Source organism: Lagopus leucura, unplaced genomic scaffold (assembly GCF_019238085.1).
Source record: "Lagopus leucura isolate 7727_CA_CO unplaced genomic scaffold, USGS_WTPT01 Super-Scaffold_100036, whole genome shotgun sequence".
NCBI classification, from domain to species: Eukaryota; Metazoa; Chordata; class Aves; order Galliformes; family Phasianidae; genus Lagopus; species Lagopus leucura.
In genome coordinates, this window is record NW_024962285.1 from 1,128,316 (window position 1) to 1,154,207 (window position 25,892).

Here is a 25,892-nt window from a genome sequence, read left to right on the forward strand (position 1 = left end):
TGTATTCTGGAAATGGCAGAAATTTAGTAATTATTTACCCCACCGAGTGTGATGCTGGAACAGCAGTTTCATTGCACACTCATCCAATGACCTGAGTGACAGACTTGTCTGTCCATGTATGGGTGTTGTCAGCACATCCCATCATTTAGCACTGCTATTGTCCAGCAGTAGGCCAAGCACTTCTCACTGTGATGCTTGCATGTCTATGGACTTTAGTAAGGTACTGACTTTTTGGCCTCTTGTGTTAGAAGGCAATGTCTTTCAGTTGCTGCTAGCATTGACTCAGCTTAGAAACATATAATAAAGTACTTTAAAATATTGTTCAAGGACTCCAGACAATCTCCAGTTACCAGAGAGTAGGAAAGTTGCAGTGCGGGGGACGTGTATCAGAGGGATATCAGAGGGACTGGGATATTTGGTTTGATTTGTTTTGGCTGTTTCTGTGACAGCTACCCCCCACCCGACCCTGGACAAAAAGAGCTTATTTCCCTTTGTTTCTCTGGCAACAAGGTCTAAAATCAATATGAGAGCAATTTTACAAGGAGCAGCTGAGACACAATTAGCATTTTGTTCACATAAGAAGTTAGACAGATCATAAATTAAGGCATTTGAACTGACTCCATTCAGTAGCTCCATTTCAACCTTTGATGAGCTATTAATATCTAAGAATGCCATAAAACATGCCCTGTGGCTTTTCATACTATTTACAACAAGGTACATTTTAGGATTATGGCACTTCTCTGTATTATCAGACTACTGAAGTGACTGAGAACACATATAGGGCCTGTTAATCTTTCAAGGGTGCTTACACAGAACAAAACCTTTGGGGCTGGTCAAAGTAGCTCACGGTGAGCTCGTTTTCCAAGAGCTTGATGTATTTTAAAATGTCTAACTACCAACATACTGGGTGCCTGAGTTCTGCCATGCACACTGGCACTCAGGACAGGGCTGTTCCTCTGTGAAGCCATCTAGTTCTGCAGAGCATTATGGCAGGGTGAACAAAGATGATGAGCCCCCACCACACTTGTAAGATCAGGAACATGGGTCTGAGCAGGTGGCTGTGTGTCAATCCAGATTGAAGCAGAGGAAGCTAGATGGGTTGCTAAGCCAGCAGCTGGGAATCAAACCATCCACATCAGGTTTTCAGTCACAGTGTTGTCAAGCACATGTTAACATACACAAGATTCAAACAGCTCATGCAAACCGTAGAGTTGCTGCAGCTATGGCTTTTGCCTGTTCGCTGAAGTAGCAGACTGCAGTTTGCATTCTGATGGCTTAAGGCTGCAGGGAATGAATTTACCCCAGGGCAAAGAGTCAACAGAGTCATGTTGGATCTTAATGGGGCTTTTAGTTTATGCACACACTGAGTCACAAACATATGCACACATGGAGTGTGAGCACTCTCTTTTCTATTTGTTCACACCAGGCATGCAGAACAATACTACAGAGTTCCTGGTTTTGCCTGTACACATGGAAAGCAGTAAATGACACCATCCCTAGTGTTATCTCAGGTCTTGTTTAACTGGAGAGCTTCTCCTGTGGGCCTAGGGCACCATAGGCTGGCAGAAGGTTGACTGCAGAGTACAGAACCACTGGCAGAACCTTGGTTTCTGCTCAGCTTTATTTTGTGTGGCAATCTATAATGGCAAAATATGTTTGTACCCTGGAAATGTGGGATTCGCGTTTATTGTGTCTGGATGACTTCAGGCTCATAGGTGGTCACTGCCAAAACAGTCATTCAGGAAGGATACCGAGCCACTGGGTTGACCATCACTGTCTACCACCTCTTCTCTCCCCTCATCTCCCTCTGTATTTCTCTGGGCTCTGAGCTCTCTGCTCAGTTTTTTTTACATAAGCAAAAGCTATGTCAACGCCACATACATGGCACAGAAGCACGTAGAGGGATACATTGGTGAGGTAAATCACTTTCTACATCGTCACTACATTTAGAATAAAGGGAAGTATGTATTCTGTGAACTAACATGAGATATATGAACTCAGTCTTCCAGGCATCAGTTGAATGGTCTGCCAACATAGGTAGCAATTGGTGTATGTACTGACTCCGTATGTTTTTACATAGCTTTGCTGTAAAATGAAATGGTTCCTATCATTTTCCTCTGCAACATACATTATACAGTTGACAAATGAATGATCTGCCTCAATAAAAGAAGTCGTATGTGTATTTGAAAGGTGGACAAATCTACGTTATTGAACTGCTCACAGCTAGCAATATACATAACCTCTTCTTTCTGTGATCAGCTGCCAACACAGACCGCTGTTGAGCAGCAGAAAACAGAGCTTTATCCATACAGGCATGCACAGCCATACCATGCCCGCAATGGGAGGCAGACCTGGGTCAGTGTGATGGCTCACAGCCCTGAACGTTTCTAGAGCCTCAGAGTGCAGTCTGCTTCACAAAACTGCCTAGAGGATGACCAGCTATCAAGAGGATGAGGTAAGGCAGGTAAACCAAGGCTTCAGAAGAGGTACCCATTAACTTATCTAAATCCCCTCCCTCCTCTGGTCACACAAGGGTTCTGTGAGCAACCTGTTGCCATTTACATAGTTTTACTGTTACCTGTTAGGCCTACAGACATCACAAGCTATGTTTGCTTCTGGCTCAGTCTGTGAAGGAATAATGTGCTGAGATCAGGCCAAATCTTGACCAGAGTGAGGTTGAACAAAGTACTGCAGATGCAAGAGTACTGCTACAAGAAAAAGCTTTAGGGGAAACTATTGCCTCACGTTTGCTAAGTGGAGTTTTGTTTGACTCAAGTTTTATCATATCACTCATGAAAATGCAGACTGTGCCTTGCAGGAGTCCTGAAGGTTGCTGCATGTGTTAGGTGTTATATTATGTGCTAATACCTGTAAGCACTGATTCCTGTTTAGGAAGCTTATCGCTCTGCACAGGCACAATATTTGCCATTTTGAATATTTATTTACTTTGTGATAGACAATTTCAAAAGCTTCAGGAAAGAGAAAAAAACAAATTCTCACAGAAAATTGTCCTACTAGGACTTTTTTTTTTTTTTTTTTTTTTTTTTTTAACTCCTGAAGCTAACCTAAAGATTGAATTACACTGTTAACAGAATTTAACATTTCTGAACTGGATCTTTGAGGTAAAAATAAAACCTCATAACCAGCTAATATTAATATCAATCAAAAGAATCTCCCTCCAGCAGAACTAAATCAATTAATGGGCTATGTATTAACCTACACTTGTGTACCCATGCTATAATATGTCAGGATCATCCTACGTGTCCCCCACCTATGCCTTAAGTAAGCCTGCAAATAACTTTGTCAGTAGCTGGAGGAACTAGAAATTTGCATCTTATCAGTTTGAAGTTGGGTGCTGGGAACCTGTGTCTGGAGTACAATTATCTGCAGATGGATCAATGTGCTGTCCTTCCTGGGTCCTGGTGGTCGAGGAGGTGCACAGCAAGACTTTTTGCAACAAACTGTATGTTTTGTTCACCCAGACACCTGCATTTGAATACCAGTATTTAGATTGACCACATATCTTATCACATTGAGCTCATAAACTAGGAATTATTGCATCCTCATTCACCTACGCAAGGCTTTCCTTCAATGACAGTAGTCACAGATAGAATGTCTTTCATCAGAGAAGTAATCCAATTTTAATCAAAAGCAGATTGTTGCTGTAAATTAGGAGTAGTCCACATTGTATTTAGCAGTTTATTAATAGTATGAGCTCATGAAGGGGGAGCATAGATCACTGAGCAGGTGAAAAGGAATCTGCACTGTTGGGCTGTCGTGTTGTGGAAGAGGTAACTTGGAAGACATCTGGATGTCTTGATCAGTGACTGTTTTAAGACATCCCTTATTTTATTTTTCCTAGTATGTACATAGCAGTCGCTGGAGCCCTACCAAAGGAATGCTGCCCCACAGCAACAGTGACATTTGTGCTTGCACTACAACAACATCAAAGAAAAAGGTAATGGCTCTAGCAGTAAATCAGAATCACGCAATGAATGGAAGAATCCTCGCTCTGTAAACTTTTGCAACACAGCTATGTAACGTTTGTTAAACTCAAAGATAAACAGTAGTAAAAAGGCACTTACCACCATCCTGGTGTGAGAAAGTCTGTGAAGAGAAAAAAGAAAGACTGGTTAAAACTTTTTAGGGTTGCTTTTATGGTTCTTTGTCACTTTTACATGGGTAACTGGGTCTTTGGCTCCTCAGGTCTAGGTGCAGTTAAAGGCCAAGGAGGCGGGACACGTTTGTAACAGAAAGGAGAACTCTTGCTGTTTTTCATAGGCAGCATCGTTCAGAAGTGGCATTTATGTCAAATGATGCTATTTTTGGGTGCTACTGGGAGGGGGAAGCTTGAGATTCCTTCCAGGCATCCTGACATCTTTCATTGGTTTCCAAAAGCTCACATGCAGATAAGCTATGAGATAGGGTACTAAATCTCCTTCTTGAAAAGGCTGGAATGGAGAGGGGAAATCCAAATAGTCCAAACCAAAATAGATCTGACACCTCTGTATCTTTGCTGCTTTTGGTCATCCTGGTTTGAAATAAATGCTCTGCAACTGCCCTCAACCTTCCTGTAAATGCATGAATTATAGCTGCTATTTTGGAATAGTGCTAAGAGTCTCAGTTTCAGTCTATATCCAATGTTTTTTTTGTTTTTTATTTTTAATACCTTTTGCAAGTTGTCGAAGGACTTCTCAGTCTCCTTTAGTTTCTCCAAAATGATTTGTTCTTTGGCAGATATTTGAGATTCCTCACTTTCTAATTTCTGTATCTCTTGTTCCAACCTGTGGAAGACACACATACACATACACAGAAAAATAAAGCTTATGAAAGACATTTCAGTGAGATAAAGTCACCAAGGTAGTAATTAGAATTTCAAGTGTCATAAGGAATACTTTTATACTTGCTATTCACATCTTACTTACCAGTACGTGAATGGACATGAATTATTTATAAAGCATATAGTCAAGGCAAAAAACAGAATTTTCTTATTACAGACTTTTGCAAAAAAAGTGCAGGTTAACTAAAAGTACACCTTCATCCCAATTCCTTTAACATCTCTCAGACATGCACTTCCATTGTAGAAAGCAGAGTATTGAATATAACTGTAGAAATGCAGTAATGATTAGAGGAATGCTGCTCCGAGTGCTGCTGTACTGCAGACAGTGGAAGTGGAAATAGCTTTTGGAAGCTGGCAGACAACTGGTTGTAACAGGAATTTTTTAGGAGCAAATGCATCACCCGATTTCCTTAATAACTGGTTGGCTGGAGCTTTTCTCTAGGGTAGCTAAAAGCCTTGGATCTCCATCCATGCTTCCTACTGTTACTGGATGGTACAGTAACATACTGCTACACATAATAAAATCCCCAGAGAACAGTGTTACTCTTCTAGGTGGCAAACAAGCTTGTTGAACTTGGTGAGATCTAACAACACTCACTTCTGAAGATGCAGTTCATTCTGATTTGGGATATTCTTTCACCACAAATACACAAGGTCAGATTCTCCATTACTTTAACTTAAACTTGCTTTTATTGCCATGATTTATACCAATATTATTCAGTTATATTCTTTCTATTTTTAAGCTCATCATTGTTCCTATTTTCTCAATTTTGGAAACTAATGAACAAAGGGATAAATTTTTGCTCTTCTCCATCTCTGTTCAGCACAGGGCTTCATTAATGCTTGTTTAATCAGAAGGCAGAGGGCAAGGAGAAGGTGACTGTGCACAATGAGCTGGGAGGCAGGGAAGGATTACTCCTTTCAGGAGCTCAATAGCTTGGGTTGCTTACAAAATTCATGTGCCCAAATGTAAATATTGTTAGAAACTGCAGTCCCAATCCACCTAATGCTTTCTCCAAGTTAATATGACATGTTTAAAAAAAGCTAATATTTCATTCTAGTGAGATAGAGGAAGTTGGTACAGGGAATACTGCAGGGAGAAAGTTTTCGAAAGTATTCTTTCATCTCAATTTTCCTTCCCAGGAAATATTTTTAAATTTAAGTGAAAAAATCATTTGCCACCGAGGTCAGAGATTGCCATGCTCCTACTTAATGAATTTAGAAGTCAACAGAAAGGTGGTTCCATTTTCTCCCGTGTCCCTCGGGCTGATGAGTAGATCCATGCACATTTATACCTTGCTAACAAAGACATTTGAATTATTATGTTCAGATAAAATTATGTCGTGGAGCTGGGTGAGTGGGGTTTTGGTAGTGTGTCTCTTTTCTTCCCAGTGAATTACTCAGCAGCATGTTCGGGATACATATTGTGCAGCCTGGTGCATGTTGCTAGACACATGACCCAGGAAGAGGCTGGAAAATGGCAGTGCACAGAAGTCAGCAACAACAAAATTCACGTGAAAAATTCTTTCAGATGAGCTGGACATGGGTTCGTCCTGTTATGACAATGAAAACACTGAGGGCACACGTGGAGTAAGGCAACTCATTTGCTGTGAGTAGCGCTGCAAATGTTTGTTAGACTTCTTGCAATCAGAGGTGATCATAAATGCAGATTTTGTGCACTGGCTCAAAAATGTGAAAGGAATATCTTGCCATTTTGTGGATTTATAATTTCTTACTTTCTGGATATCTGTTTTTTTTTTTCTTTTTTCTTTTTTCTTTTTTTTTTTTTTCCACTTGTCTGTGTTCCTCTTAACCTTCACTCCCAGTCCACTTCCACAGTTCCTGCTGCATTCATGCCAGACTACTGGTGCCACTAAAAAAAATTTGGATATATCAGATTTTCCTATTCTGGAAACTTTTTTTTCTTCTTTTTAATTTTTTTAAACCTTCTAGAGTCAGTAATATCAGCAACTTGCTAAAGAGGAAAAGAATTGATTCAGAGCTGCCAGTATTAAAGACATGGTAGGGCTCTTAAGGGCAGAGTTCCTAGAGTGCATAGAAATTTGTGCTGTAAGTCCACATTGCTCTTCTTCCACTGAAATCATTGCAGGCAGACTAAGAACTCTAAGGCATTACTGAGACTGGATCTGGTCCTGCAGGCAAAATGCTGGATCCCTAGCTGCAGCAGGAGAAATAAGGATCATGCAGATGTGTTTAGCTAGAATGCACTCTGTTACACAGCACAGGGATCATTTACCAAGCGTTATTACCCACAGGAGGTTACTTTATTCCTCTTCACTAAAGTTTACAACTCTAATCTCTATGCTTGAAGGCCGAGGAAATGCTAATGGGATATGTGAGGTAACAGAACCGCTCTGCACAGAATGCTGTTTCCATGTGAGCTGTTGTATACATAAACCAGCAAATCACACAGGTACCAGAGACCTCGCTGGAAAATACATCTTCAGTAGGCAGTTGCGCCTACCGTCTGTGGGCTTCTTACACTGAAGCAGTGCAAAAATTAAAGTCACAATACAGACTGAAGGTTGTTTTGTGTCCTTTTTTTGCTGCTGTATCATACTGCCAAATTTTCTGGGTGACCAGGAGTACTGCTGGCTATTTTGGTAACAAGATACAGCAGACAAACGCAAGTTTAGCCTGAGAAACAGGCACTAATAGCACATTTGTTTCAGGCAACATGCTGTATAATGATCTAAACAGCAATAAATCCATCAAAGTGCGCATACATGCATATACAAAGTCCTTACATTCTTCCAGTGTAAGCTTTCTAAATATTCAATAATGTCCCTTTCTTCTAACCCAGTTTAAATAGGATGTATTTTAATTGTCATTTGACACCTGGTAAGGAAACCCTCTAGTTCCCTTCTTCCTGGCTTCTTAAGCAGACTTCAGGCTAGAGTTTGAATGACAGCCATGACAATAAAGCCATCAAATAAACAACTGCAGTATCAGGAATGCTGTAGGGAATGCACACACAGGAAAATGGAGCTCAAGACTGTTTTGAAGTGGTATAAAACAGCCTGTTAGCCTAGCAGCTTCTCAGCGCAAGTAGTTATCTGATCTCCAGGATCTGCTGAACTGTTGCCATAAGGATTAAAAAAAAGCAGGTGATGAATTCAGGAGTTGCTTTGTCATGGTCAGGTCTTTACAGTGGGTGTACTCTGAGTCCCACTTCCCTTAATACCATAGGAACAAAGAGGGGAGATTTCGTCACTCAGAAATCCGACTGGGTCTTGGGCTTTCTGTACCTCAGCTTCCTCTGGTGGACATCTGCCATAAGCACTTGAGGATACAAGAGCATTTTCAGTGGTGTGATTTCCTTGGCTGCAAGGGATGTTTCTCTTGCCACATCTCAGCTCCAAGTTTGTGTCCCAGGAGGTGGAGACAGGAAAGTGGTTATCTGTCCAGCCCTGTTGGGCAATTCCCAGCAGGGCCATCAAGTGCTCTGTTTTGGTCATGCTCTCCTGGAAGCAGCTAACCTGAACACACAAGGAAATCCAGCATATTTCAAGGATTCCTGTGTATCCTGACTTGGCGTCCAGGAGGCTGGGGAAAAGATGCCTGTTGAAAGTGGTCCAGATTGGATTACAAAAACCTGGTAGTGTCCCATATGATGCTTGGGCTCAGCACTGAGAAGAATGGTCATGAAAACCAGGTGATCTACTTGGTCATTTTTATGGTGATGTCCCACCACAAAGGGGAGAAATCATGAACAGAAGATGTTCAGGAATTCTGTCTCTTGGCCATCATTTTTCTGCCAGTCATCATCTGTGGGTGTTCTCACTCATTGGTTGGTAAGATTACAGAAACAATAATCCAGGTCAGATGGGAGACCTCTAGAGGCCTTCAAGCAAGGTTAGTTATTAGATCATACCAGGATGCTCAGGGCTTTGTTCAGTGAAGGCTTGATATCCACTAAGGCTTTGGGGTAAAGAAAGTCTTTTCAAGGTAGGCTTTCTCTTTCAAAATCTGTAAGTGTTAGATAAGATGCAGAATTCAGAGCAGAACTGCTCAGTGCTGCAGGGGAAAGAGGATGCATCAGGTGTCTGAAGGAAATCTGATTTTTGTGTTTGATAGGATTGGAGCCTATGTGTCAGCAGGGTGGGATATTCTGAAAGAGCAGGGATGATGGGATGACACCTCATGCGGGGATGCTGGGACCAGAGACCAAATGAACTTTTAGAGAGTATTTTTAGTTCAGATGACAGAAAGGGAAATTAAGAGGGGAGAGCTAAGAGGTGAAGAGAACAGGTGGTACTGTGGTATATGTAGATGTGCACTGATGTTGAAAACAATGAATTTAGGCCTTTGTCTTCCTCTCTGTTGAAAGATGCAAGTGCTTTGCCCTGACCCCAGCACAGACCCTGAAGAGTGCTCTCAGGATGCTCGCACAGTTGATGCACAGCCTCGCTCTTTGCAACAAGGACACACAAATCTTAAGTAAGGAGAGCCATGCCAGAAGACAACACAGCCTCCTCTGTCCAGCTCACTAACTCTGGCACACACATGCTTTCTGGAGATACCTCATCTGGGAGAAAGCTCAGCAGTTTTTTTTTTTTTTCTAGGTAGGACTGTAACAGCATTATAAGCAGGGAGAACAGCCACAGGTTTAAAGACCAGTTCTTTAGCCAGTTTTAGCTCTGAATGCTGGGTTGTACTCCACAACCTGAGAAATATGCCATTTCTGCTGGGAAGACAGATGCATAATAGAAATGATGCCTGTGGCATACATATTGATGTGTCAGTAAAAAAACGAACATTCATCTGCATGAATAAGGGAAATATACAAAGGAAAACAGGAAAGACTTAATCATAATAAACACTGAAAGGGAAAAGGTGAAGGATGCGTATGCAAAGTGAGAATGGCTCAGCTGTGAGTATTTTAACACTCTTCTAACACTGACACTCTAAATCAACCTGGTATGAAAGGCACAAAGGAGTAATGGATCTGGACACTAAAAATTAGTACCAAGTTTCTCAGAGGTAAAAATCTAACTGATATTAAAAAGGTAGACTCATATGCAGAGAGCTATTACCAACCTCCCTAATAATTACTACACAGAAAGTTAAGCATAAAGTTTAAGGAGAGCTGGGCTCTCCTTTGACATTTGTAGGGCTGAATTTGATCTCTGCATGGGCTCAGTTTCTGTCTCACGCACTTAGCCTTCATGAAGCTTTTGACCAGAAAGCAATGCCAGAAAGTGTTTCTTCTCTTAATGGCAACTGAAACTTAAAGTGCAGTGTCCATCTTTGAGCATAGAGCCAAGAGCCTTTTCCTGCAGTGCAACTGAGTACTGGCTAAGATATTTCACCTTGTGGGCCACTCATTCCTACTACTTAGTATGGGCAGCAGGGTAGTCAGCACCTGTATAGACTTCCACATCTCAGCAAAATAGCTGTAAAGCAAAATGCCATTTACTTACATTCTATGCCATGAACTGTGCTCGTACTGCTATAGGGAAGCAGAGAATCACCTGGCTTAGTTTCTACATTGGCTTAGTTTTCTTAGCAAACACTGGCAGTTATGCTGAACCCAGGTGAAGCATCTGTAGATATCTCTATGTATCAACACACAAGCTGTGCTGGTGGTGAAAAACTGCCTGATTTCAGGTCTGAAGCAGGATCTGAAATGCGACTCTGGATCTGAGCAATTCAATACCTCTTAGTTTTGTCTTTCTGCAGAGCTCATCCATTTTGGAAAAGCTAACCCTCAAAGAGGATATCCAGCAGTGCGCATGGTATGATTTCCAGAAGGGTATTGTTTGCAGAGTGTGACTGATAATCAAGAGCAGCAAAGTTAATTAGCATCTTTGAAAAGGCTGTGTGATTGGAAAAACTGGGAACGCATTATCACTAATCAATGCCCGTAAATGAGATTTAGGCATGAATTTGCATGAGTTGCTCTGTATCTATCTATCTGTGTCTTCCTGAGCACATTGGAAGTTCCTCTCACTTAGCAAAAGTTGAAACCCAATGTAATTTGGAGAATTTGTTAATAAAGAAAATACACTGTATGGCTTCATTGGCTGTTTACAATAGATATGTACATGCACAAAAAGGGAGCTGTATATTAATATTTTGCATCTGCCTGATTTAGGACCATGTTAATCACTGTTAGGTTAGCCAAAACAAGAACAAATCAAGAATACATTGGCCATAGGATCTCTCAAAATAAACATGGTCAGCTATAAAAACCAAATGTATTTATCCAGAGTTAGTTAGTAAACCGTTATTTGCTTCAGATGTAGAAGGCTATCTGGACAGCTTACAAATTCTTTGTCCTGGAATTGCCAAAGCTATGCAGTCCTTTCCTTGCCAAAGCAACACCCTGTTGGTGTACTAATCATTGTATTTGTGGTGAGATTTCCACCAGTTGGAGCTACTTTTTCTCTGTTTTAGAAGCATGTCAACACATGTGGTTCCCCTCCTCCCAAAGCAGTACACACAAGCTGAACACACCTAGAGACTAGGAAAGCAGCACAGAAGGCTGACACGTTGCAGCTAGCCACATGAAAATTGATTTTGGCTTAGAAACTTATGTCAGCAGTTCAGCTGTACAGTGGACTGTGTTATTTATAGCTTGGGAGAAGTCCAAGGAATGAAGGGAGAGCAACTGAGGGATGACTTTAGAGTGCTCATCCTCTGTAGTGCAGCAGTGCTGGCTGCTACAGTGCTACCCAGGGCTAGCGTGGATGCACAGCTCACATGCAGGCATGATTTTGTGCACCTCTACCTGCAGCTGCTATGGAAGGAGGTTGTTTTTGTTCCACTCTTACACATACCAGTGTTCCGAGGGTACACACAGTTACTCCACAGCACCACCAGGGAAGACAGCAAGCCTAGGAAAGGGTACAGGTTTTATCTCCCAGCAATCTCCAGGCTGTCCACACCAGAAACTTCAGATAGATGCTGGCTATTTATTTTCTATCCTTATTGAAACTTACTGATGCTTCTAGAGGGTCTGCACTAGGAATGCAATAAACCTCTGCAAGCTTAGAGCTCAAGCAATGCTGCATGAAAAAGCAAAATATCTTGGGTCAGTAGCAGCCTGTACACTTCTCTGGGGAGACTCCTTCCCTCTTATCCTTGAGGGAGATCAGGTACCTGCTGCCAAGTAGTTTTGACCTCACCATCCGAGGAACGGCTCTTTCCTTAAACTCGGTGAGTTTGCTGGTGGCAGCTGAAAGGCCAAGGTACCCTTACCTTGTGTTTGGGATTTAACTGCATTTCTGTCAGAAACTCACCAGACTGGGTCAAACACTCTCAAAATCAAAAGTGTAGTTGAGCAACCAGGGAGTTGGAAAATATTACAGCCAGCAAGGGACTGACGGTGCAGCTTTATGTAGACACAGTACTGAAGAAGACAGGAAAACAAGCTCTTAACCAGACACGTCCTCTCCTCATCCTTTCCTTGTCTTTCACTTTTTCCTCTACTACCCTCCTTTTCCTACCACTTGTGCAGTTCTCGTGTTCCTGGTGGATCCTATCCCTCACCATCCATGCCCTATGTCCATCCTTCGCAATCTTCTTGGTCACTCCTGCTTCCCTGGAACTGCCCTGCTCCTCACAGTCTATCAGACTCCATTGGTTATTTCTTCAATTCTAGCACCTCATTTCCTATTAAAACATTATATGTATTCCTTCCTTATCATCCTTTCTCCTTGCCTCTCCTCTCTCCCTTACATAGGGCAAATACATTCATGTATGACCGTACAACCAATGCTACTATCTGCTGGCTGGCATTCTAAAAGTCACTCTCCTCAGTAAAGAGATCTTTCATGTCTCATTTGTGATAAAAAAAACCTCTTCCAGTTTCCATGATGGAGGTCTGTAGTCTACAAAAGCTTGCATCTCTAGAAGTTAAAGAAAGGGAAATTCTATATATGTACTGCAGCTGATGAGAACAAACACAGTTTAAGGGAAGGAGTCCAACTAGGGAAGGAGATCACATTGTCAAGTGTAGTAATTATTGCACTAAAGAACACCTATGTGTATACACAATATAACATGATTTGTAACATGTTGTAAAGTAACATGTATTATGGTTTGTAAAATACGTTATACAGCTGAAATTCCCTACAAATTCTCTTTCCCCCTCTGTTGCATTTCTGCTTGCTACTGTTTTCTCCCTGCTGTGAAGCGCAATTTCCTCTGAACCGCATTTTTCTTGCTCAGTTTATAATGACAATTCTTTTCTTTTGTCCTGGGCCAAAGATTGTGTTTTTACTTTTCATTTGTTTGTTTTCTTTTGTTTTTACTCTCAAGGACATAAATATTTCTGACGTAAATATTTTTCTTCCTCTTCTCTACCTATTGCTTAGATTGCATGAAGTGGATACGAACACAATATGGTGGTGGTTACATCATTATTTGTTTGTTTTTCTGCAGTGCCAGTGTTCATATTACTCTTCGGAACTCTAAATCTTTTTTCTGTCGATAAGTGGGATAATGGTACATAATTCTACAATGTGAAATGAAAATATCATGGATAATTCTAGCTTTTTGCACTGACAAGGTGCTCAAGTTCTTTTATAGCAGGAAAAAGTACTCCAAAGTTTCGCTGTAGGATTCTTTGCACATGTTCTACTTTCGAAGAAAGGATTTGAAGTGGTGTACTGAGCACCACCGTAATATCTCTGCTCCGACTGTTTGCACACTATAAGTGTCTAAACACCATCATCGACAAGCAGTGTTACCAACCTATTCTAACACCCATTCAACTGACAGAGGTTTAAAGAGAGTGTATGCTGGTTATTAATGCACATCTTGTATTTCTGACAGACCAAGCACAACCAGGGGTACTTGAGAGAACATCTTAAAATGCTGTAATCCATGGATTTGCCTTTATATGTGTATATATATATACATATATTCATATATATATGTTTAGGTACATGAAGAGTAATTGAAAAACAAGATCCTCCTTGCATAGGTTCCCCTTTTTTCCTCTTACTGATGCTTCTTGTCATTCTTTGAATTCTTACATTTTCCTCCATGCCAAACTCCACTGCCTCTTCTAAGAGAGACTCTGCTCACAGTCATGGCAGCTCACTCCTTGCTGCACACAAACCAAGATTTCATTCCTTGTTTGTTTGCCATCTGGGATGTTTTCAATCCCTCCCTGTCCCCAGGGAGCAAATGCAGATAAGTCCTTTGTATGGCAATCTGATCACATCTAAAAGCTTGCACTGTTTGTTGAAAGAGCAGTGTTCTCAAAAAACCAAGCAAAGGCTGCAGTTGCCTGTTTCAGCTCAGCTGTAACCTCTGTAAATCACTATGTCTGACTCCATTTCTCCATCTTGATCCAATACACTTTTCAGTATGGTCCAATCACACATCAGGCTGTGCTTCTCACAGGAAAGTATGTTATTTGGTACTATTAATTATGGATACTCACAGTACATGCGATGTTTCTGGGATCTTGGTTTGTCTTTAGTCATGTGTGCTTCTAATGACTGCATGGACTTTGTAGTGAATTTCAGGTGCAGACAACAGCTTATTTGTCCTCTTTCTTTATGAATAGTCTGCAGTGGTTGCTTAAAATGTGCTGTTGCAAGGAAGATGGTGTCAATAATTTGTTGGCTTTGTAAGGCTGTGCTGCCCAGCAATCAGTGGTCTGACCTAAGGCACACCATGCCATTTGACGGAATGTAGTCAAGAAATACATGTCTGAGAACAACTCAGAAATTGAAAATGAGCACCAGAAAATTCAGGCTATTACACTGAAAATGTGCAAGTCCAAGCAGGTATTATAATTGGTGTGATGACACCTTCCTTGTGACTTGGCTGGTGCATGGCTGTTAAAGCACCACAGTTTTACTATGATGGAAAATTGAAGCTTGCAGGGATCCCATCTGCTTCCCTCTGACTTTTCTTACCCAACCCTTCCTTGCCTTTTGTGTTGTGCTTTAGACTGCCTGAACCTGTGAGGCGCTCAGAAGCCCCTGAGCAGGAGAACTAGGGGGTACGTGCAGCTGGCAGTCAGTGTGCTTTGGGCAGTGAGCTTTATTAAGTCCCTTTTAACATTCCCAACATCAAGAACCCCTCACAAATATAGAAATGCATTCCTCTGCATGTCTGCCAAAGCTGCTTGGACAGCAGGGACAGAATCCGAGCAGCAGGGCAGGAAGGGGAACACCCAGTAGGAACTGCTGCTTGTTTTGTTTGTTTCTTGTTGCAAACAGCTTCTTGGACTCAAACATCACAAATCTGTCCTCTGCTGCCATTCTCTTACAGGATCTCACAGTCCCTTTTTCTAGGACAGAGGCTGGTGCAAGGTGAAGAATGTGTTCTCTGGGAATGGACAGGCTGTCCAGTTTTGCCACTCTCCACCAGTATCAACAAGCAATAAACCAAAACCCTACTGTCCTGACCTCGCTTCATGGCTCTAATCTACATTAAAGCTCTTGTGATCTGTTTGTTTATTTGTTTGTTCTTGGTGGTAAGTCTCCCTGTGCTCCCAGAAAGCACCAGAACAAATGCAGCTTCAATGGGGAGAGGTTTCACCCTGGTGAGACAACTCCAGGTTATCCAAACTGCTCCAGCTGAGGCAAATCAAGCCAATCAGGAAGCCCCCAGAAATGTGGGCTGTGTTCAGATTGTTGTTTCCATCCTGAGACATTTCCTGCTATTGTTCTTACCATTTTCTCTGAGTGTCCATGGAACTGTTGGGTGGTGCTGTTACTGCCGGTAAGGGATTTTGGGGAAATCTTACATCCTTGCAGGCACAGGGAGAACTCTGTGCTGTTCTCCTCATAAATTCCCAGGACATATTTCCGGCCCACAAGTGCAGGGAAGGTGGGGCTGCAGTGATAACTGGATCTTGGTTAGCAAAGGAAAGTGTATTTTGCCACTGGCTGTGCTCAGCTAGGCAAGAATGAAATTGTGTGGTAAAATGATGAATGAATTTCAGTCCAAGGAGTTGCTTACCACCCCAGGACAAGCAGAGGAAGCAAGTCAACAGCATCCTGGGATTGACTGAAAGCTGATGAAATTCTGAACAACTTTTGGAAATGCATTAGTTTCTACTACCACAGTTTTATCTCTGTCATACAGACCCTGGTTTTCTCTTCTCAAGAGTACAGAGTGTTTTCTACATTTGCCCTGCGCACTCCCGATGTCCATATCTCATTTCAAAATTGTCTTCCTTCCATCAGAAGCATCCCATTAGTTGTTACTACACTAGGTGAGAGTGAGAAGCGTTTGGGGGAGAGAGCTGGAGGCCACACCAAACGAGCTCCTAAATCCCCACTACCTGTTCAAGGAATCCTGAGCATATCTGGAGGCATTCTGTCCTTTGATTTTTGTACATAATAATATAATTTCCCATGCTGTGTAAAATCTGTGAGACCAAATTCTTGCTTGAAAAGCATCTTATCAATAAAAAAAAGGAGTGCAGAGAAGAGCTCTGAGATTGCACGTGATTTCCCCTTCCAGCTCTTTATTCCACGTTACCTAGTATCAGTCACACACGAGTCATGCTATCTTATCATTCACAGTGCTGAAGAAAGGCGAGTGAGTCTAACAGTGTGGCAATGTCCTTTTTACTTTCTTTGACGGCTCAGAAGTCCCCTTGCTGCCTCATGGAAAGTTGGAACAAGGCATGATTTTAATTGTGGGAAGCTGAAAAGTTTGTCTTCACTTTGCACAGAATGCTTGTGGTAAGAGTCAGCTGACAGCTTCCTGCCTGCGTGGGTCTTAGCTGCGTGAAATTCTTGACCTCTGGACTTCCCAGGAGCCACAGAAGTTCCAAGTCAGGATAAGCAGACATCTGGGCTGATTCAAATCAGGGTCTGAAAAAGAGCCAACAGAGCACCTGCAGCGCAGGATGAGCTAGAAAAGGGATTACTTTCTTTTGTGGAAGAACCTCTGAAAGTATGTCAGGGTCTACGTTTTGATGGTTGGCCCATAGGTGGTTACAATAGCAGAGAGAGACCACAGGACTGCCTTTCTGGGAGTAAATGAGGAAGAGAACCTCCAGAAATTTAGCAGTGTGGATAAACCCTACAGTCTCATACATTTCTTTCTACTCTGTTCGTTATTCTTTCTGCAACAGCTGAGGAAAACCAAGTGCAGCCTGTGGGTTACTGGCTACAATCCCAGGACGTTTGGCTGGCAGTGAGGAACTGGCTTGCTTTGTTTTGTTTTAGTGGATGCCATGACTATACAAAACACCCTTATACTTTGTTGTCAGAATAACTGCGATGCCTGAAACAGTGGTACAAAGGAATAGAGTAGGAAGAGGAGCTGGTCCATGTCACATCTCTGGCAATTCCTGTTATGTGACCAGGAAAAAGAGATTGGAATTTTGTACGAATTTCCAAAAACCTCAAGGATTTACTTTAGGGGTTTTTGAGTTTCACAAGGGTCTTAATACTCAGGATCTTGATCTTCAGCCTGAATCTCAGTAAGCCTATGAATATGGTTGACTTTAGCCCAGTGATTCACCCCCCCCACCCCCTTTGCCTTTCTATGCCCACTTTGTTTTTGCATTGGTATTTGAACTATTTATTCAAGTAAGATAACTTTTTGTAAGAATGGGTATTAACAAATGTGATAGTATTATGAAAGCCTGCTCAGGTTTATAAAACTAGCAGAACATTTTTGTTTGCTGGGTCTAAAATTTCACCAAAGGGAAAGATGTCACAGATGTGCAAATTAATAAAAAGTCTATGCTTCATTTCCAAGTTGTTTCACATAGATAAGCATATTCACCCTAACAAATATATGAAGTTAATGTAAATTTCTGGTAACAAGATCCAGTTTTTGTTAACAAGTTCCAAAAGATGCAGATAGGCACCTTTGTGGATTGACAAAAATAAACACACCTGAGAAATTTTAGAGATGCTTTTGAAAATGGGATGAAGATCTTCTGACATTTTGTCTCCTGTGATATCCATGCCAACTGAGAAACAGTCATGAAAATTTACTTTTCAGTGGAGCTCTATGTATGTGTGTGTAATGACATTAAACTGCAGAAGATAGCACAGAAGTGAAAATATAGCCCCAGTCCTTAGGAATGGGCTGACAAAAAACAAAACTAAATTAAATTCAATTGCCTTAATTCAAAAAAGGCATTGAAGCTAACAACAGCAACAATGTTCAGGGAGCTTGAATGGCACCAGTTGCACTACCATGACCAATAGATGAGGGCAGTTGGAATTGTAGACTGCTGAGAGAGCTGGCCAAGGGGTTTGCAGATTCATCACTGAGTGCCAGATGGACACCACCAACTGTCTAAATGTTTCTTCCCTCATTTGAAATTGGCCTCATTTCTCCCTGGCTCTGTCTGCAGTTCTCAGCTCTGCTGTTGGCAGTCCCCATGGCACTCACCCTGCAGCCTGCACACAAGCTCCCATCAGTGTGCTGCTCCACAATGGCACTCACCCTACAGCTCCACACACAAGGAGCTACGTGGTCTACAGTCATGCCCTATTCTAAGCAAATTTCTCATTAGTGGAGTGAAACACCCACAGCGCCATTTATTTCCACCCATCTTTACTGTTTTGTTTCATTTTGTTTTTCTAATACTCATGGTAGCTGTTGTGACCAGTCATAAAGAAGTATTTTGTGGTGGTACAAAGCTGCTGATGTTTGCCATTTTGCACTATGCAAACCCTGGTAAGCATGAGCAGGCTGAAGGTGCAGCTTTGTGTTCAAACCAGCTGTGTCTGTACACCTCTCTGGCTTCTTGCCCTGGGTCCAGACCCAAAGTGAGTGCTTTTGTGGCCTTCTGGCCATGGAGCTGCTCTGGCCTCTGCTCACTGCCTACTGCATGCCTCCTCCTACGTGGCTGACACAAGCAGAATAAAGCTCCAAATATCCTTATACAGAAATTGTTTTACTTTTACTCATGCCTGTCTTCTTCTCTTGAATACCCTCTTTAGGAAGTATCCAAGCCTTCCCGCCATGAAGTCCTTGAAAAATTCAATTGCTGTGACACAAAGGAATCTGGGAACAACTTCATTCTGATCTCCAAAGAATTGAGAATGGATTGATTTGTGGAAGGACCCAGCATAATTTAGATGTGGCTCAGGCTGATTGTGAGTAATGTGGAGTTTGAATCTAAAGATGAGAGGAACATCTTCTTGCCTTGGAAAAACTGGTCATGCAGCAATTGTAGGGGTGAAGGCTCAACCCAGGAGATGGTTGCCGTAACACACAGGGCTCAGTGGCAGTGGTAAGGTGGCTCATCACCATGTCTTGCCTGGCCCACGGTGAGCTGATGCATTCGTTGGGTGATCTCTTGCTTCCTGCAGTCAGCGTAAATACCCAGGTAGCAGAAGTACTTGTAAAAGCTGTGGCCAGGGACCCATGAAAATAACACAAGGATGTGCAACTTCTTAATCAAGACTGCCAAATGCTCAGCACCTCCCACAGAGCTATTTCCACTTCTCTCATTTCCCCTTCACCCTCCCTCATACCACACTCCTTAGCTGAGCCTTGGCTCTTCATGTTGCACGTCACTGTGTAGAAGTGCTTGTTTAGCAGTTTTGCCACCTAATAAAAGAACACAACAAACCTTCAGACAAACACTCCATGGAAAGTGTTGCAGAATTTCTTTCTGCTGTCCTACAGGCCTGCCTTGACAGTCAGAGAGGATCGCCCTGTGCACAGACATCAGCTGAAGGATCAGGGACAGAAACGGATCCGCCACAGCAGAAAGGAAATCATAAAAAGGAAATAATATACTGCCGCCCGTACAAGCAGATTTTATAAGATGTGATCCAGACTCCTGCGTGATGAGTTTCCATGCAATGTATGGCGCCCTCTAGTGAGCTCGGGCATGATGACAGCCACTAGGAAGGAGCTCCTCTCACCTTCTCAGTTGCAGGCCCTGAAGACAAAGACTTCACGTACTAGCTGCCAGCCAGGTACCTGGGTTATGAGACCAGCGATACCCATCATGGTAGCTTTTTGTGGCTGCTCTTGGATTCTTTATGACCAAGCTGGATCATACCCGTGGCCGACTCTGAAACTTACAGCCCGTGGCATGACGTTTGGGTACTACTATGCTTTTTCAGTCCTGGGGAATGTGGGCACAGGATGGTATCTGGGCCTTTCAGACACCAGCACACAACTCCTGACTCTCCGGTGACACTTCCAACTTTAAACACAGACACTAGTGTTTTCAGGAAACTTTATCTGCTGTGTTGGGATACCTCAGGAAATCTGAGGGGAACCTTACTTGATGAACGTCAGTTTAATCTCATTGATCACTGGGAACCAGGGGACCACAGAGTCCTCTAGCTTTACCTTCATCAGAATAAATACATTCACTTCCTCTCTTGGATGTTTATTTGACCTGCCCCAGGAGAAAACTTTGTGTCCACCAGCCACCCACAGAAGATGTAAATCCCGAGCTTGGTAACTGCAGTAATGACAGACTGCTTCACACTCTCCTGAATTGTCATTGAAGCCCTGACCTGCAAATGTTAGGGTACCAAATTAGCTTTCAGTGTGCCACTATTAGTCCCTGTGAATACAAGCATGCACATATGGAAACATGTGCAATTTCAATATGTGTCTGTTTGTTTATGTTATGGGCAGGGTAAACAAAATATAATTAGCTCTGCTATCCTTCAGCCTAGAAAAAACAGAATGGTCATCGCTAGTATTTGGTTTTGCAGTAGCTTTGCAAGGTCCCTAGGACTTGTCAAGCTCTGTTTTTACCCACCTGTTCTGTTTGACTTATGCATGTTTGTGTAATCTTATGGCACTCTGTTTATTTTTTAAACAGAGTGCCAAGCTGCTTTTTCTGTATTAAAAGGTGTTTATGACCCCAGTATATTAATGTAGCACAGAGGAAAATACGTGATGCCACAGCTGGAGCCTGGGAAGAGGACAAGAGGACAGGCCAGGCAAAAACAGCAGGCAGGGCACAGGCTGACCTTGGAACTTCCACAGCTATGAGCAATCTAGCAGTGGTCAGGCCAAGTCCTAGAGCAAAAGAACAAAGGGCACGTATCTAATAAATATGTTAACTTCATATACAGCAAATTTGGATCTGTCATGGAATTACATGCCAGTGAAGAAAGATTAAACTGTAAAAGATGTTAGAACATATATACAAACTGCCTCAGACTTAGGAGGAGGAAGCCATCTATGTCTATATCACACAGCATCACAGAATTGTAGGGGTTGGAAGGGACCTCCAGAGATTGAGTCCAACCCCCTGCCAAAGCAGGTTCCCTACAGCAGGTCGCACAGGTCGGCATCCAGGCAGGTCTTGAACATCTCCAGAGAAGGAGACTCCACCACCTCCCTGGGCAGCCTGTTCCAGTGCTCCGTCACCTCACTGTAAAGAAGTTCTTGCACACATTTGTGCGGAACTTCCTGTGCTGCAGTTTCCGGCCGTTTCCCCTTGTCCTGTCTCCACTCACCACTGAAAAGAGTCCGGCCTCGCCATTCTGCCCCCCACACCTTAGATATTTATAGACCTGGATCAGGTCCCCTCTCAGTCTTCTTTTCTCAAGGCTGGACAGACCCAGTTCACTCAGCCTTTCCTCATAGGAGAGATGCTCCAGGCCCTTCACCATCTTGGTGGCCCTCCGCTGGACTCTTTCCAAGAGATCCCTGTCTTTTTTGTACTGGGGAGCCCAGAACTGGACGCAGTACTCCAGATGAGACCTCACCAGGGCAGAGTAGAGGGGGAGGATCACCTCCCTCGACCTGCTGGCCACGCTCTTTTTAATGCACCCCAGTAAGCCATTGGCCTTTTTGGCCACAAGGGCACACTGCTGGCTCATGGCCAACCTGTCATCCACCAGGACACCCAGGTCCCTCTCCGCAGAGCTCCCCTCCAGCAGCTCATCCCCCAACCTGTACTGGTGCATGGAATTATTCCTCCCCAGATGCAAGACTCTACACTTGCTTTTGTTAAACCTCATCCGGTTTTTTTCTGCCCAGCTCTCCAGCCTGTCCAGGTCTTGCTGAATGGCAGCACGGCCTTCAGGCATGTCAGCCAATCCTCCCAGCTTCGTATCATCAGCAAACTTGCTGAGGGTGGCCACTATCCCCTCATCAAGGTCATTGATGAAGATGTTGAACAAGACCGGACCCAGCACAGACCCCTGAGGAACACTGCTGGTTACAGGCCTCCAACCGGACTCTGCACCACCAACAACGACCCTCTGTGCTCTGCCAGTCAGCCAGTTCTCAACCCACCTCACTGTCCACTCATCTATCCCACACTTCCTCAGCTTTATTATAAGGACGTCATGGGGGACAGTATCAAATGCCTTGCTGAAATCAAGGTAGACCACATCCACTGCTCTCCCCCTATCCACCCAACCAGAGACAACATGATAGAAGGCTACCAGGTTGGTCAAGCACAACCTCCCCCTTGTGAACCCATGCTGACTACTCCTGATAACCTCCTTTTCTCCCAGTTGTCTGGAGATGACATCCAGCACAAGCTGTTCATCACCTTTCCAGGAACAGAGGTGAGGCTGACTGGCCTATAATTGCCTGGATCTTCCTTCTTGCCCTTTTTGAAGACCGGAGTGACATCGGCTAACCTCAGTCTTCAGGCACCTCCCCTGTCCTCCAAGACCTCTCAAAGATGACAGAAAGCGGTTCAGCAATCACCTCTGCCAGCTCCCTCAGCTCCCGTGGATGCATCCCATCGGGTCCCATGGATTTCTGAACATTGATGTTGCCTAGGCGCTCCCGGACCACCTCTTCCCTGACAGAAGGGAGGTCTTCCATTCCCCAGACCCTCTCACTAACCTCCAGGGTCTCGGATTCCTGAGGGGGAGCTTTTTCACTGAAGACAGAAGCAAAGAAGGCATTCAGTATCTCTGCCTTCTCAGCATCCCCCGTTACCAGAACTCCCCCGTCACTTAGCAGGGGAGCCACATTCTCCCTAGTCTTCCTTTTACTGTTAATGTACTTGAAAAAACCTTTTTTATTATCTTTTATCCCCTTTGCCAGATTTAATTCCAGGCGGGCTTTAGCCTTCCTTGTCGCATCCCTGCAGACCCTGACAACATTCCTGTATTCTTCCCAAGTAGTCAGACCCTTTTTCCACATTTCATGGGCCTTCTTCTTTCCTTTGAGTTTGTGCACGAGCTCCTTGCTCATCCACACAGGTCTCCTGCCACCCTTTCCCGATTTCTTCCTCACAGGGACGCACCGATCCTGAGCTTGGAAGAAGAGCTGCTTAAATGCCGACCAGCTCTCACAGGCCCCCTTGCCTTCCAACACCCTAGTTCACGGGATAGCTCCAAGTAGGCCCCGAAAGAGATCGAAGTTGGCTCTCCTAAAGTCCAGGATAGCAATCCTACTTTTTGCTTTACTTCTTCCACTCAGGATCTTGAACTCCACCATCTCGTGGTCACTACAACCCAAGCTGCCCCCAACCTTTACTTTCCTGACAAGCCCTTCTCTATTGGTGAGAATAAGGTCCAGCAGTACCCTTCTCTTCGCCGATTCCTCAACCACCTGCATCAGGAAGTTGTCTTCAACACATTGCAGGAACCGTCTGGACCGCGCATGCCTGGCCACATTGCTTTTCCAGCAAATATCTGGATAATTGAAGTCCCCCATAAGCACCAGCACCTGGGATCGTGACGCTGCTTCCAGTTGCTTGTGGAAGGCCTCATCAACCTCCTCCTCCTGAGCAGGGGGCCTGTAGCACACTCCCACAACAGTGTCAGCCATACCAGCCCACCCCTTGATTCTCACCCACAAGCTCTCCACTGCTACACCGCTCTCCCCCAGGTGGAGTTCCATACATTCTAGCTGCTCTCTCACATAAAGAGCAATTCTACCACCCCGCCTTGCCGGCCGATCTTTCCTAAAAAGCACATAGCCCTCCATGACAACATTCCAGTCATGCGAGCTGTCCCACCACATCTCTGTGATCGCAATGAGATCATAGCCGTGCGACTGCACGCAGATCTCCAACTCCTGCTGTTTATTTCCCATACTGCGCGCATTTGTGTATAGACCTTCAGGGAAGCAGCATTCCCCTGCCACACTCCATCCCTTCGAACTCCACCCTCATCACCCATCAAGTTCACTTTTGAACCCTGAACTACCTGAACCTCAGCAGCCCTCATTTTGTTCCCTTCCCCCTTCTTTCCTAGTTTAAAGACCTTTCAATGAGGCCTGCCAGCTCCTGGGCTAGGATCCTTTTGCCCCTTGCAGACAGGTGAGCTCCTTCTGCAGCCGTCATGCCAGGAGCCGAGTAAATTGCCCCATGGTCAAAAAAACCAAAGTTCTTGTGCCTGCACCAGCCTCTAAGCCATTTGTTGATGTGGAGAGTTTTTCGATCCTCTCAGTGTCCTTCCCCACCACTGAAGGGATAGAAGAGAAGACCACCTACACTCCCGCACCATCCAGTACCCTCTCCAGACCCTTGAAGTCATTCTTAATAGCCCTTAGGCTTCTCTTGGCAGTATCATCACTGCCAACCTGAACTACCAATAAGGGGCAGTAGTCAGACGGGCGAATAAGCCCAGGCAGCTTTCTAGAGACGTCCCTGACCCGTGCCCTAGGGAGGCAGCACACTTCCATCCAGGTGGGGTCAGGTCGACATACTGGGTCCTCAGTTCCTCTTAGAAGGGAATCACCTACAACTATCACCCTCCTTCCTTTACCGGAAGAGGCGGTCTTCAAGTGTGGAGCCGACCGCCTCTCCTTAGGAAATCTTGGCGGCTGTTCCACCGCCTCATTCTCCGCCTCCTCACCCTCCAGTTCCAGGGTTTCAAACCTATGACTTAAAGCCACCTGAGGAAGGACCGAGGTGGGTCGGGAAGGGCGCCGCCTGCGTTGCTGAGGTGGGACCTGCTGCCATTCAGCCTCTCCTCTCAAGTCGGCTCTCTCGGTTTGGCCCCTCCCGGGGGCTGCTTAAAGCCTCACAGAAAAGGGTCAAGGCTAATCACAGAGATAAGAGTGAGCGCTGCCAGCTCCACCCCTGCTGCCTCAGCAGCCCGCCCACCAGCCATCAGCTGCTGCCACCCCCAGCACCGGCACAGTGCTTTTGCTGGTTCAAAACAGCCCTAAAAAAAAAAGAGCTTTTTGGACGGCCTTTTTTTGATTTTGCTTTTTTTTTTTTTTAATTATTTTTACTTTTATTTTTTTTCTTTTTTTTGCTTTAGCTCCTTTGCCCAGTGCAGTCTTACCTGCCCTGATGCTGATGGATGACTCACCATAAGCTTTATCTCTCTCTCCAGAACAGATCCAAAAAGGCAAAGGAAAGAGCACAGAGAGGGATATGCACTAGGAAGTGTAGGCATTGCACTTGTAACTGTTATTCTGGAGACATTTCATTTAATACAATTTTTTATTCCTCCTCCTCCTATAATCCTTAAACTGAGACTGAAAATAATTCTGCTATTAGGTTGGTAGAAGTTATATTCTCTTCACAATGAATTCTTGTATTTGCATGAAAGATGTGTATCTTTTGCATAATAGAAATATTTTGAGTGTAGCACTGTTGCATTGAAGAGGAGGGACTGAGATCTACCAACCCAATTGCTGAAATAATAAAATGACGTGTGAGATTAAAATTATTAAATGTGATTACAAACATTTTTTCGCAGCCTTTATGAGAGAGGCCAGACCATGCTGAAATGCCAGTTTAGGATTGAGATTGGGTTGCTGGATTTAGGCTGCTAAACTGGAAAATTAGGAAATAGATACAGGACTGTATCAGTGGAGAAAGGAAAAGGGAATTTGTACATAAAAACAGAAAGCTTCTCTGTAGGAAGACAAAATAGAGCTTTTTACTACAGTTCACTTGAAACCTACTTGTTCTTTTTACAGATTATGTAAAATTTAAGTAACACTTTCTGAAATCACTATCGTTTGGTTGTGAAAAAGCTAGCTAGTCTGAAATAGCAAAGTAAATATCTGGGATACAGCATTTCAGCATTAGAAAATCTCCATATACTTTTCTCTACATTTTTCTTTGTATTTATGGAAAACAATTGCTGGGCTTGAATCAGAATTCTAATTTCCTGTGTCCTCAGTCTAGGAAGGAAGTTACACAGATGTCAGACCTTCAGATATGCCAACTCATATA

At 43.6% G+C, this 25,892-nt stretch overlaps 1 protein-coding gene across 3 annotated transcripts in view; it reads right to left on the minus strand.

Annotated features, from left to right (window-relative positions):
* The window catches only part of PALM2AKAP2 (PALM2 and AKAP2 fusion), a 250,912-nt gene that overhangs the window by 141,202 nt on the left and 83,818 nt on the right, over window positions 1–25,892 (minus strand). For all 3 annotated transcript variants that reach the window (XM_042882819.1, XM_042882821.1, XM_042882820.1), the window contains 2 exons: window positions 4,670–4,784; window positions 4,086–4,107 (listed from right to left, as the gene is read on the minus strand). In XM_042882819.1, the coding sequence (XP_042738753.1) occupies window positions 4,086–4,107; window positions 4,670–4,784 (137 nt within the window). The remainder of the gene's footprint in view (window positions 1–4,085; window positions 4,108–4,669; window positions 4,785–25,892) is intronic.